Source organism: Fukomys damarensis, unplaced genomic scaffold, assembly GCF_012274545.1.
Source record: "Fukomys damarensis isolate Sample0158 unplaced genomic scaffold, DMR_v1.0_HiC HiC_scaffold_32, whole genome shotgun sequence".
NCBI classification, from domain to species: domain Eukaryota; kingdom Metazoa; phylum Chordata; class Mammalia; order Rodentia; family Bathyergidae; genus Fukomys; species Fukomys damarensis.
The window spans coordinates 46,696,192-46,710,475 of NW_022900944.1; the positions used below are offsets into that span (position 1 = coordinate 46,696,192).

The window sequence follows — 14,284 nt, forward strand, 5'->3', positions numbered from 1 at the left end:
TAAAGCAATCAGATTTCACTAGAATTAGCAATGTCAACGTTTTCCTAGTACCTTTCTTTATGTTATGAAGTTGCCATCTTATTTTTCCATTTAATATCCTTAATTCCTAGAGGCCACCATGATTAGAGATGGGTACTAAGGGCCGGGGAAGGTAGCTCAGTGGCTCCGCGCCTGCCTTGCAAGTGCGAGGTCCTGAGTTTGATCCCTGGTACCAGGAAACAAAAAAAAAAAAAAAAAAAAAAAAAAAAAAAAAAAAAAAAAAGAAAGAAAGAAAGAAAGAAAGAAATGGGAAATGAGGAAGTTAAAACTTAACCGGCACAACAAAATACAGGAGCTGTGCGTGTTACTGGAGTACTGGGTGAGGCTTCAATAGATGTACGTGCTGTCAGGGTTCAATCAGGTTACACATCTGTCTCCTCAAACACTGGTCTTCCTCTGGGGGTGGTTAGCAGGGTCCTGATGCTGGCTTCAGACTTACGACCCTATTGGCTCGGCCTTCCAAGTGTGAAGAGGCATCTATCATGTCTTCGTGGAGAAAACGTTTGAAATACTTCCTTCTAGCTTTCCAAAATGTATAGGAAAATGACATTTTAATGTAAATTAAGACTTCATCCTACGCATCTTTTTTTTTTCAGCTTTAGTTGAGTTTATTGGTACATTTTAGGGATACAGTACAGTTACATTCATTGTTGGGTTCTGGTACCTCTACATGACAGGTCTTGGTTCTCATTTTTTTCCCTTGTCCCTGCCCTCCTGTCACCCCCTCCTCCCCTCCCCATCTACAATCACTTTATTTCCATGTTTTCATTATCTCACATTTTTTGTCTCCTCATCTTTTAATGAATAGAGATTAAAAAAGTCCCCCTGGGGCTCGGGGTAGCCCAGGGGTAGAGCACTTGACCAGCATGCCCACAGCTGGCCACAGGGGGCGCTGCTCAGGCTCAGGGTTCATTCAGAAGCTGGCGTATGAGTACAGGGTGGTGCTGCAGCACGGACACAGCTTGGTTGGCCATGAAAGAGGCCTGCTGTCTACCCCTGGGGAGGAGGAAGCCTGTTCTCAGGCAGAGACGGAAGTGAAGTGCTATTTGTATACAGACTACAAGGGCATCGCACCCTTGGGCCCATCCTGGTCTTTCACAAATGGGCCCTTCTGAGTATTTAACGCCCGTGCCAGTCTGTCTGACCCCGCCAGCTAGGGAACCGATGTTTAGGCTCAGTCCTGAATCTGACCTGGAAGGCGGGAGGTGTTCCTGGGAAAGCAAGACACTGAGGCAGGACTGGAGGCCAGCTCCGCTGTGCACAGGGATCCCACGGCACTGCCCACCCTGCTGCTGGCTGTGCTGCCTGGGGCACTGGCCCGTCCCCTCCAGTACACGGGTCCACAGAGGCCGGCAGACTTTGAGGGGCAAGTGCAGCTTCCCTTATCAGTCCCTCAAGGCCAGAACACTGGACCAGACGTTCCAGGCATAAAAATGCAGACGCTGTTCTGTGCCAACTGGAGTCTCAGCCTCCTGCAGCTCTTAGAGGAAGACCTGGGTTGGAACCCTCTGGCGGGCGGGTCTCTGGAGTCAGGCCTGTCAGCTTCTGCAAACCCACTGGCACGGTCCCGGCCCGGCTCTGCACTCCCGCCCCACAAATGTTTGTTTTGCCCATAGCAATGGTTTCTCAGGCAACAGCAGCATCAGCTACTCCCCAGGCTCAACCTGCCGCCTCCCACACCCACACCTCGCTCCCTGGGCATTGCTGGGCACCCCTGGGTGCTGGCACTCCGAATCCACCCCGACTCAGCCAGCATAAATACACACACGCACTGCAGTATAAGATGTGGGCTTGGTTTTTAATAGTTCATAAGCCTTAAAAAGTATTCTCTCCAGATTATAAAAGGTTAGTTAAAACTTTAATAGGAACAATCTTGGACAAGCAGAAAGAGCTGATGTGGAAGTGGACAGCAACGCATGACCGCAAGAGAACTCGCAGGGCGGGCTGGCACCTCTTCCTCGGCCCCGCTTGGCATCGAGGTGACGCGTGCCCTGCCCAGATCCGGTACAGGTTGCTGCGGCTCTGCAACAGGCTGCGTGTTCTCGCTCCACGGAAAACAGGCTTCCCCTCCGGTGAGGTGGCAATGCCAGGAGCCGGCTCCGGGTCCCCTAGCACAGGTGCAGGACGGCCTTGTTGATCTCTGGGTTTGTCCAGTCATTCCGAATGTCATCCAGGTGGTTGTCGAAATCCACAAGTGTCTCATAGGACCGGCTGTCCAGGAGCGATGCAGAGATCCTCTGGGCCTCTGGCCAGTCTTCACAGTAGTCACTGTGGGTCAGACACGACAGGTCAGCCTTTCCTGTGGGGTCTGTGCCCGCAGCTTGGAGGCCGGCCGCACACACCATTCGGTGAAGGACGGTGCGGACAGGAAACGCGGGCCTTCACCTGTGACAGTGACGGGCCGCCCTCTGGTGAAGTGCGGCAGGTGGGGGCGGGTGGCTGAGGCACTGCCATCTCCAGCCGGGCCTGAGCCTGCGGGGAGACCTGCGGTCCCCACCACGCAGAAGCCCCACAGCCCCAGCCCCTCTGGGAGTTGGGGAGCGACCGTGGCATCACTCACTGGTGTGGGTCTCTGCACCGCCACCTGTTCTCGTGGTGCTCATACACGTGGATTGTGGGCACGCCGCAGTCCATCGTGAACTTGGTGTTGTCCACCTGAGCGAGGAGAGGGACACGGTGTGAGCTGGCGCTGGAACACACCAGGGCGTAGCCTGCAACAGGCTGTGCTGTGCAGGGTGACACTGAGCGTGCCACCGCTTCCCACCACAGCAGAGGCTTGGCATTGCTTTTCTTCCCTCGGAGCCCAGACCAGGCTCTGTCCCTCCCTCCTCCAGGGGCTGCGAGGGCTGCATGACCATCTAGAAGGCAGATTCACATTCAAACAGTGCTGCGCCCGACCCCAGCACTTCCTACTCAGTGGGTCTGGGGAGGAGTCTCAGAATCTGCATTTGTTTTCTTTTTGGACACAGCGTTTCCCTACACAAAGCAAGAATTACAGCTCAGTCTGGACTTGAGTTCACTATGCAGCCTGGCTGGCCTCAGCCTCCCAAGTGCTGGGATTACGGGTGTGTGCACTGTGCCCAGCTGAATCTGCCTTGCTTACACACTCCCCCAAGAGGACTTTGCTGCTGGGATGGGGACCTCGAGAGCCGCCCACATCCCCGTGAGTGACTGCAGTAGAGCTCAGACCACAGACCTAGTACCTGGGGACACCACAGGGTGGCCTCCAAAGCCATGGCTTACCATGATGAGCACGGTGTCCATGAAGCCCTCTGCGATCCTGGAGGCCACCTTCTCTGCAACCTGGTTGGGACTGCAGAGAAGGACCAGTGAGCTCCACCTACTCCCGTTCCTGCCATTCAACCCCATCCCGTCCACGAAGCATAGCTGCTACCACCCAGGCCAGGATTCCTAAGCAATGGTGAAGACTGGCGGAGCCAAGCTGCATGTCCTTGGGGACCATTTCTCCAAGCCTGAGCGTTGTCCAAGATGCTCCCACAAGGGGTCTACAAGTGTGGATTTCTTTCTTGTGTGTCTTTTCTCTACATAATTAGTCTCAACTGTTTTTTTGGTATCGGGATCGAACTTGGGACCATGCACTTGCTAGGCAGACAGTGGAACCAATGAGCTAAATCCTCAGCCCTAGTTTCAGCTTTCTGAGCCAGGAACTGCGTCACATATATATTTGGTACTGGGGATAGAACTCAGGCCCTGCACATATGTTTTAATAGCCAGTAATGACAACCCTTTCCTTGTGACTAGGCTGAAAAAAGATTAGTATCACAGTATGGAAACAAATGATCAAGTCCTGCTAATGAACGAGTTCTGTTCTGGGAGAGCTGTTTGCAAACCGACAGGAGAGTCATCCAGCACACCTGTGAAGCGCGCCCTGCAACGTCCCCGGTGGGCTCTCGCTGCGCGTCTGCAGCGTCAGTTACTCACACAGCTGCGCACCGCTCCCCACTCAGCTCCACCCTCAGCCCTCGGGCTGCAAGGTCCAGCGGGAGGCAGGTGCTGGGCAGCGGCACACACGGTTAGGGAAGCACGCAGCGCAACCCTGGAACAAGGCTCCCCCACTCCAAGGTGAGCGGTGAGGACAGGGTGAGCGCCCGCGACCCACCTGACTTCACACTGAAAAGGTTAGAGAACTCTGGGGATGAGGAACTATCACCAGGTTTGAAAGAGCTGCCTCTTTCGTCTACTCGTTTTTGTATTGTGCACTTGCACTTCGTCTCCACCGGTGAATGTGAGCCCCTCCTATTACGACGACGTCCAGGTGAGACTTGTTCCTACGGGGTGGCATCTGATCCCATCCCTCCCAGAATCAGCAGCCAATGAAACATAGGCCCGGGAAGGGGAAAGCACTTTCCTGACCTCGGCCCCCAGCAGCTCAAAGCCAGGCATTCATGCGAATGCTCTCTAGTACTGTGTGTGAAAGCGTTCTCTGGAGCCTCACACCAGCCCCGGGCTGGGTACAGGCTGGGGAGGGGGCCGTCCCCTCGGACAACCTCGGGCAAGGTTCGTTATGAGCAAAGCAAGGGCAGCTAGGGAGCCACAGGCTAGAACCTCACGCAAGGAGTCTCCTGAGGGTTAGGAAATGAGTAAGACTTAGAAACTCCACATCAGAACACCGACTGCTTGGTTTTTCTCTTTTGTTATGTACTCATGGGACTGCTCTCCAGAGTGCTAGCCCTGAAGCGAACACCTGCGCGTCCTTCCGTCCTGACCTGGCAGGGCTCTCCCAGGCATCCAGGCCTCACACCTGGCCCAAGGAGGTCAATTGTAAGTAACTGAGAACTGGAAACCAACCCTACCTGGCTCCAAACCTTATGCTGGGAGACACGGTTAATCTGGTGATACTTCTAGAAAAGGGCAGATCTGGCTGAGGGGGTGGGGGACCTGGTCAGGAGCCAATGCACTGCGGATGAAGTGGGCATACAATCCCCATCCCTGGCTAGGCTTCCTCACTGGTGTGCGGGGAGGATCGAGGGACCACTGCACAGAGCCCAAGGTGTCCCTGCAGCACGGTGCACCAGAGGGGGGCCACACTGGAGGGGGTGGGGCGGGCCCCCAGCTCATGCCCCAGCGTTCCCTTCCTACAGGTGGGACGAGGGGAGGCGAGGACACAGCAGAGACGCCGCAAGGGGGCCATCAGTCTCCTGAGAGGCGCAGGCAAATGCTAGCACGCTGGGTGGCAAGGAAATTTCCTGCCGAGCTGGAAGGAGGCCAGGAAGATGAAGAAAGAGGGTATGAGCCAAACAGGCACGGAGAGACAGCCCAGTCAGATGCCCCCGCTGGCCGTCTCCTCTCCTCTGTGAGGGAGTGGGACCCTGCGCAGCACTCACTAACCAGGTGCAAATCGCTTCCGGCAGCTGGAGCCTCTGGGCGGTGGGAGTGCAGCCGCACCTCCTCTCAATTCCCTCCTGTCCTCCTCCGCTGCCTTCCAGCCAGTAGTGCAGCCTCCTGGGTCTCCACACCTGCCACTCCCGAGGGCCCGGCTCCAGGCCGCCCTCCCTGGCCTTCTCGGTCCTTTCCCACTGAGCTCAGCCAAAGGCCGGGCGGACGCGGCCTGCACTGTCATGAGGCACCCGGCCCACCAGCAGGCCGTCCTACGCGGTCAGTCTCTCCCCCGTCACCGACGACAAAGCTGCGGCACACACAGGCCCAGGCCTCACCAACCCCACAGAGCAGGGAATCCGACAGGCTCACCAGCACTGTGCTCGAGGAGGGCAACAGGTACTAACCTAACCATCGGGCTCCAGGAAGAGCCCCGCGCCTCACCCCTGCGGGGTCCTTGCCTGGACCCAGTCCTCAAGGAGCAAGACAGGCGTGTTTCTGAAGCACTCCAGCCCACCCCTTCTGGAAGGGGCTCTGTGCACCCTGTCGTCTACACGTGAGAGTGGCCTAACTCCAGGGTCCTCCGTGTACCGCAGCGTGGACCCTGGGGCTGACAGCGGGGAGCCAGCTGGGCTTGGCCAAGGCAGCCCCCAGAGGACAGGAGAGGGAGCAGAGGAGGACGTCTGCTGCTGGCCCATCTGGGGGCTCCCCTCTAAAGTGAGGTCCGACCAGGTTGGCCGCTGGCTGTGTCCTCAGCCACAGTCCTCTTGAGGTGGGCTTTCTTCTGGTTGGTACTAGGGATGGCACTGAGCTATATCGCTGGCCCTTTTACAATTTTTTTATTTTGATACGGGGTCTCACTAGGTCGCTAAGTTGCCCAGGCTGGGCTCAAACTTGTGGTCTTCTTGCTACCAGCTCCCAGAGTGCAGGAACTGCAGGTGTGACCTCCCTGCTTGGCTCTGAGGTGCATTGGTACTTGGCTCCCTCTGTGCTGGCCCCGAAGCAAGCGCCGAGGGCCACAATGGCTGCTGTCACTAACTGCGGCCCCTGCACACTGCTGTGGCTCCCGTTTCAGGAGCAGCCCACTCCCCTGGCCTGGGCGGTCTCTGTGTATTCCGGGGACCCAGGTGGATGCCAACAGGCAAGGCGGTGAGCCCTGCAGCTCTGCTCACGAGTGAGAACCCCGAGGGAGCTGATTTAAGACAAGGCCTAAGAGCCCAAGCCTAGAAGCCAGCTGTTCACCCTAGAAGGAGCCGAGCTCTGCCTTTCCTCACCCAGGTTTGGGACCGGGACTTACGGGGAAGCTGGATGGGACAGAAAGTGAGGCCCCTACTGCTGCTTTTACTGTACAAATCTTTTGAGCAAAATGATGATATAACAAAGAAGCCCGAGGACAGTACAAATGTTCAGAATCTCTGCGGTCTGGAGCCCTCCACACCAGCGCTCTCATACTATCCACGAGCACAGAGGAGACGGGGAGGGACGTGGCCCTCAGATGGCGCCTGGGGCCTGCGGGAAGGTCAGCAGCACCTTGCCATCCTTCCAGCCCAGGGAGGGGTTGCTTCCACATACCTGGCATCCTTTACTCGTTCATTAGCTTGATAATAACCAGCAATCACATAGCTATTATCTTTGCACCACGAATCAATCTGAAAGAGGAACACAAATTGGGAAGAAAAGATGAATGCTTTCCTCTTGGTTATTAAGCTCAGTAACCACAGTAGACTGCCCTCCTCGAGCCGGGATAAGGCACGGCTGTCCCAAGTCCTTGTATACTTCTCCCCAGGCCCAGAGAGTGAGATGCGTGCTCAAAGAAGGGAATCACAGGGCCAGGGAGACCCAGAAGGGACAGGTCCCGGCTTGGGGCGTGGGGCGTGGCACTAGGACTCAACTGTGGGAGCTCCCTGTCGACAGGTCATTAAACTGGGAAGTCAGAGGGACAGAGCACTGGGCCGTTCTGGGGCTTGAGAAATCCGAAGATCACTTCCACCAGTGGTGGGCAACCACAGCCTCTCCACTGGCACGAGGGCCAAGTGCCCAGCAGTTGTGCATTCAGGTTCAATTGCAGCGTTGGCACTTTGCGGTAAATAAGTGGATTTGGGGTCACAGTTTGAGCACTTGGTCTCTGAAAGGTTGGGCATCACTGATGTAAACCAACCCTTCAGCTGCACAGCCGGCGTGGCGAGCCCCGTCTTACAGCATTCGTAGCAACACACCACGGACCACCGTCCACATGGGGTGTGGGGTCAACAGGTGCAGGCAGGCAGGGCGCAAGCACAGATATACTTAATTCCCATTTGCTGTGCTTCTAAAGGAGGCCTGGAGGGAGATTATGAAAGTTTTGTTCTGTTTTCTTTTTTTTTTTTTTTTGCAGTACCGGGGACTGAACTCAGGACCTTGCGCTTGCGAGGCAGGCATGGAGCCACTGAGCTGCATCCCGGCCCTTGTTCTGTTTTATAATGCCGTACTTCTCATCAGATTTAGTTTCCCGCAGGTCTAATGCCATTATTAAAAACAACAAAAGGTCATCCTGTTTCACCACAATGAAATTTTAATACACTGCAATAAATTCTATCCTCCTGCAAAATAGGAGACAAAATGGATACCTCATTTTTTGCAGTGAGTTAACTGGTTAAATGTGTGTAGAGCTGGGGATGTGGCTAGTGGTAGTGTTTTCCCAGAATGTGAGGCCCTGGATTTGATCCCCAGCACTGAGGATAAAGGAAAAAAAAAAAAAAAAAGAAAAAGTGTGTAGGTTTAAGCATCGCCCTACTGCTCTGTCCTGAATTCTGGTTCAGGCCTCTGTCTCCTTTGTGACTAAAAGCAGACATTGTAAGACGGTCCAAAGGTCCCTGGCTCACATGAGGATTAGAATATTTGTGTTCTCCTTACAGCTCACAAATTACCAAATTGGGTCAAAACCAGGACTCACTGAACAACTGGACATTCTGGTCTTCCACCCCAAAAATTAGGATTATGTGTCCCAAATATTTACAATGACTCCATCATTGTGAGCCGGCTGCCGATCACTCCAAATCTAATTGTTTGCATCGCCTCCTAAAGGAATGGGTTCTAGAAACTTCTTGCTGCCTAGAACAACTTATTTCACTTTTCTTAAACTTATGTCTATGTAGTGTCAAGAGGCCTTGCTCTAATTTGGGGTTTGGCCCCACTCCCTGACTCAAGCCTGTGTCCCCCACCAGCCCTCTGTATAGTGCTCCCAGTCTGTTTCCAGTCGAAGCTGGCTCCTGAGTGATCCCACTAGAGGTGACCTTTGTCCCGCCCACCACCCCTGCTCTCCAGTGCAGGCTGTTCGTTTCCGGTCAGTCTGGTTACCATTTAGCCCCCTACTGCCCTTGTAACAAGTTGTCCAAACTCAGGGACTTAAAACTACACAAATGTTCATGTTCAGAAGCCTAACCTGGGTGGGCCAGGATGGTTCTTCCTGGAGGCTGCTGGATTCCCCTAGCTCATAGCCACACGGATGTGACCTGTCTTACATCCCCTCAGCCCCTCCTGCCTTCCTCCTTCAAGTGCCCTCATTATTGTACTAGGCCCATGTGGAGAATCCAGGGCTGCCTCTTGCCATCCTTTAAGGCTTTGGGGATTACGACTGGGCAAAAATCTTTAGGGGGTCTTTACTGAGAAGGCCACAACTATACTACATTTACTACAAGGGCACAATAAATTACTATTTTAAGCTACTGGGGATTGGCCCCAGAGGCCTTTGGATTGAACTATAACTTCAGCTCCTTCTGAAATGTATGTTTTATTAATTAATTAATTTATTTATGAAATGTTTTGAGACAGGGTCTCAACTAAGTTGTCCAGGTTGGGCTCAAACTTGTGATTCTCCTGCCTCAGCCTTCCTGAGTGCTGGGATTACAGGCATGCACCCCCACACCTGGCTCCAAGCATCCCTTTCCTGGGCAGAAGCCAACGGCTCAGGATTTGCACCCCTTATTTATTTATTTACCTGTAGGCCTCACTATGTAGTCCAGGTTAGCCTTGAACTCACCAGTAGCCCAGGCTGGCCTCGAACTCATGGTGATCCTCCTGCCTTAGGGATTGGCACCCCTTTAAGCACGTATGGCTTCACCTTGTATTTGCCGTCAGAGCAGACACCACCTAACTCAAGGATAATTCTTGCTAAATACGACACACACCTCAGCCTATGCTGCGCCTGCTGAGAACAAATTCCTTTCTCTATGAGAACTCTGAGGGCCCTAACCAAACTCCAGCAGAAAAACATGATGGTCTGGAGCTCTTAGCGCTCCTTGAAGAGGCTGCTTTAAGGTAAACCACACCACAAAGCTCTGGCTTGGCTCCAGGACCTTCTGAAGGACCCAAACAACAGCCAAGTCCACTGTGAGGATGCTACAATGGGTGCACAGCCTGTTTGCTGCTCGGGAGCAGAAAGTTGGCTGAGCTGCCAGAGTATGGAGGCAGGGTGACCCCGCTCTAGTAAGAGGGGGAGCCTCTCCGATGGCCTAGATCAGTGGTGGCGAACCTATGGCCTGTGTGCCGCACAGGGGTGTTTGTTTCCACTGAAAGCTCTGAACGGTTCTCCACTGATGGCCTAGATTATGGAGGGGCCACCAGGTGAGAACGGCTGAAACAAGTAAGCTGGTGACGGGTGAGGGCAAGGCAGGCCTCCAGTGGCTTCAGAGCCCTGCAGGAAGTCCACACCTCTCAGTGAAAAGCTGGAGTGAATTTAAGTGGCAGCTGCACAATCGAGGTAACCTGTTCCCACCCAGCAGGGCAGCACAAGGCGGACCTGAGAGACAGTCCACTCTACTCCCTGTCTCCCCCTTCCCACGTCCATGCCTCAGCCAATGTCTTGAGAAAAATCAAAATGAAAGGCAAGCTCAGGACAATGTGAACTCTGCGACACGTGTGAGTTCCACACATACATCCCTCTGCTTACTCGGGCCCTTCTCCACTGCTCGGAGCAAAGGGCTCTCGCCTCGGCACAAACTCACACAGGGCTATCCGGTCGTTCTCCTGCGAGGGTGTAAGGAAACTCCTAAAGGCAGCGGGTCCAACCTGTGCCTTCCCAGTTAGACTGTGCAGAGGAGAGCCCCTTTCTAGCCGGGATTCCGTATGCGCCAGTGCCCGTAATTCTCCAAGAACGCTCACCACCAGGTGGGGTAGGCCCTCCCTGTCTGCGGCTGCGCCAAGCAGAGGGTCGTCAGGGGCACCGAGGTCCAGTCGGCTGCCGCTCCTTCTGTGATATGAAGGGCTGGGCCTGGAAAGGCTCTCGTTTTGGGTCCCTGCTCGGGGAAGGAGGGTGGAGAGCAGGACGAGGACACAGAGCAGCTTTCACGAGAGCACGCTGGAGACGCAGGCAGCAGGGGTGGAGCTAGAGAAGGGCAGCACACATGGTGGCAGCAGCAAGAATGCCGGCTGGAAGTCATGCAGAGGAAGCGCGACGCGCAGAGTGGGCCTCAGAGTGAGGGAAGGACACAGCGCTCAGGGAAGGAGGGTTATGCTGATTTCCCTGCTAACATTTTATGCCTTTTTGCTATTAGGAATAATTCCTTCACTACTATGTCAAAGGGCCACACAGATAAATAACAATGAGTACTTAAAAAAAAACAGAAATGCACGATGCATTTAAAAAGGAAAAATTACAACGAAAAGCTTTTCAAAGGAAACCAGTGTTGCCCCCGATGGACTGCACAGCAAGTCCTTCCCGCTTATCAAAAACTTACTGAAATGAAACCCCCTGACTAGACAAGAACTGTAAGAATAAGGCCTCGTTTATGCAACTGCATGGATTTAGTTGCTGCTAAAACTCATCTTCCAGAGATATCCTGATAAACCATGGCTCCAAACCCGGAGATTTTTCAAGGCCTTCAGGTTACAAAGTCACTCAATTAAAAAAAATATTTAATAGCTTAATTAAAATATAAATACGAATTAGGCAAAAATAGATAATAAAGGAGCATAATCGTAATATAAAACTTTTGGGTTGAGTCATTTTCTCCATAATCTTGTCTACATGTTACTTCATTCATAAACTTCTGGACTGCATCTTTTTCATTTGTGCCCTGCTGAGGCTGACACCCAGAGTCCTGGTGACTATGACAGGAAAAGCAGCATAGGACAACCTGGCGAGGAGAGTAACTGCAGGAGTCTCACTCGGACCTTGTGCACTGGTCAGGGCCTGGACACTGAGGGCCCGTGGGGAGCAGCACGACAGGGCAGGGCGAGTAAGGTCAGAATGGGGCCCTGGCTCTGAAGACTCCAGGTCCTCTCTGGCCATCCTCCCTCCTATGTAAGGGCTGGGAGGCAGCCTCGGCTTGGGGAAAACTCATGCAAAGGGGACTTTGCCATTGTTTACAGTTAGGATGCTCAATTCTTTCAAGTACTGTACTCATTTCCTGAAACAGGAACGTAACCCTTTAACTCTGTAAAGGTGACTGAAGAATGGTGTAAGTGATGTGGACATTCTCAGCAAGGTTCCAGAGTGTCTGCGAGTAGCCAGGGGGGTGGCATATGCTTAATCCCAGGTACTTTGGAGGCTGAGGCAGGACTGCAATTTCTGAGCCAGACAGGGCAATGGAGCAAGACCCTGTCTCAAAATAAAAAGGTAAAGGTCTGGGGATGCAGCTCAGTGGTGCAGGGCTGCGGTGTGATCTCCAGGCACCCCTCCCCTCCAAACATGGGATTTTCCTCCTCCTTTCCGGCTGCTGCCCAGCAGGCCCTCATGGCCCTCCTCCACCACCTGTCCTGTAACAGCTGGAGCCCTCAGGCTTCCTGCACCACTGTTCCCAGGTGATCTGATCCACTGTCTGACTTCAAGTAACCAAGAAGCTGTAGTTCTCCGTCTATGCAGCCAGCCCAGCCAGTCCCTAAACTCTAGGCTCACTTTTTTTCTTTTAGTACTGAAACTTCTCCATCCACACATCTTGAACTCAATCTGCCAAACTCAACATGTTCCCCCGAAAATCGTTTCTCTGCCCATATTCTCACACAGAGTGGCACCAGAGTGCTCCTAACAAAGCCAACAGCTCACGTCTTCTCCCTTCCCAGCCCTGCATCCACACAGTCAGTCAGAGACTCGTGGACTCCCTGCTCAGCATCCACCCCAAGTTCAGTTCAGTTACCTTCCTGCCTCCAGCCCCGAATGAACACCTGACTCAAACGTCTCTTCACTGCAGGCTGGGGCCACCCTGTGAAGAACCATCTGATCCTGCGACTGTCCTCCAGGGCTTCCCTCTGTCCTCAGGACTGTACCCCAGCACCGAGTGAGCCCCTTCACAGCGGTGTGCCCACTAACTGCCCCTGCCCCCCATCCCTCTGGCACCACTGTTTCTTCCTGGTCTGCACACACTGGTGTCTCTGCCCTGAATGTTCTCCATCCAACCCATGCCCACTGCTGAGGTTACCAGGGTGTCTCACCACTTGTGTCCCTTCTGATGGCCCTGACTCTCCAAGCAGACTCTTCTTTCAGATCTCTTGGATCACTTTAACCGCCCATTTATCCTTCAGTATCATGCTTGTCAACTTGTTGCAAATTCAAATGCCAAGTTCTGTCTGACACAGCCACAGGCCTCTTTCAGCAGGTGTCTGGCACAAAACATACTTAAGAGATACTGAGTGGAGACCTGAATAATCTCACACAGATGCTACTGGTGTCTGGATGTAGTCCGATATGCCTATAACCCAGCTACTTGGGAGGCAGAGGCAGGAGGGTAGTAAGTTGAAGCTATCCTGGGCAACTTAGCAATACCCTGTCTCAAAGTATAAAAAATGGAGTGCGGCTGTAGCTCAGCACTCCCTGGGTTCAACTCCTAGTACCGCAGTGAGGAAGGGAGCCACTGGTGAATTTAGTTCCTTGCAAGTCAAAGCATCTCACAGATCCAATCAGCCTGCAATTCCCTCAATAACAGAACAATTAAGACAGCTAGCTGGAAAGACCTGGACTAAAACATGCACATGTGATCCCCAGAGAGGTTTCAGGTCCCGACAGCTCATTTCTTCAAGAACTCAGGAAGGAAAATGGCTGAGTTTATACATATTGTCTATTTGTTGGTTACCTATCTCCAGCCCGGAAATGCTATTAAGAAATTCACATCATGACTCAGTTTAACAGACACACAAAGATGTGCTCAACAACCTTAGGACAGACTGCCCAAAGGCACTTCTTGTTTGCCAAGAATTTACTTGCTGTTGTAATTATGTCAATTAAGAAATGGATTCATTTTACTCGATGGGAGGCGTAAAGGATTTCTACCTACACCTTCTCACACCTTACCTCTTGCACGAATTAACTGTACTTTTTATCATTACACTTTATTCTTAAACGGAAAAGAAGCAATACCTCCGCTGCGGCCGGCAGGTTTGAGGCTGCAGGTTACTTCCTCTTCAAGCTTTAACAATCCAGTGGAATTTTACACGCTCCATTCTCCCCTTCTTTGATCCCCATAACTAAAAAGCTATCTGCCTAAAATCCAACTCCACCCACTTTATCTGGGTGTCAAATCTTTTTCCCACTGCACTTATATAAAGCACTCACTGCGCACAGAAACAATAATGCTGGAGAGAGGACGTATCTGCTCCTGCTTTTTGTCTTTTTTGGTACTGGGATCGAACTCCGGCCCTCGCGCTTGCGAGGCATGCGGCGTAACCACTGAGCCAAGTCCCCCACCCCTGCTCCTGCTTTTCCATTTCATGAAAATTCCTTAGCTTTCAAAGTCAGGGAGGGATTCTAGGTAAGTTTCCAGCCACTACGGGGAGCAGACAAGTTCTTCCTGCACACAGCTCGGGCCCAAGAAGGGGAGCAAAGCCCAGCCCCAGCGCTGCCCCCCGAAGCGTCTGCACTGGGGAGTTCCGGGCTGGGGGCAGCGGCGGCCAGGAGCCACTGCGCCCACACCTGGCGCCAGGGAGGACACCGGGAACG

The 14,284-nt window shown here is 53.2% G+C and overlaps 1 protein-coding gene across 1 annotated transcript in view; it reads right to left on the reverse strand.

Moving 5' to 3' along the window:
- Nucleotides 1–788: 788 nt before the first annotated feature.
- The window catches only part of Emc8 (ER membrane protein complex subunit 8), a 13,908-nt gene continuing 412 nt past the window's right edge, over nt 789–14,284 (reverse strand). Inside the window, exons 2-5 of the mRNA XM_010627493.3 lie at nt 6,949–7,025; nt 3,283–3,352; nt 2,600–2,694; nt 789–2,307 (exon numbers count right to left, since the gene is read on the reverse strand). Of these exons, the coding sequence (XP_010625795.1) occupies nt 2,148–2,307; nt 2,600–2,694; nt 3,283–3,352; nt 6,949–7,025 (402 nt within the window). The 3' untranslated portion in view covers nt 789–2,147. The remainder of the gene's footprint in view (nt 2,308–2,599; nt 2,695–3,282; nt 3,353–6,948; nt 7,026–14,284) is intronic.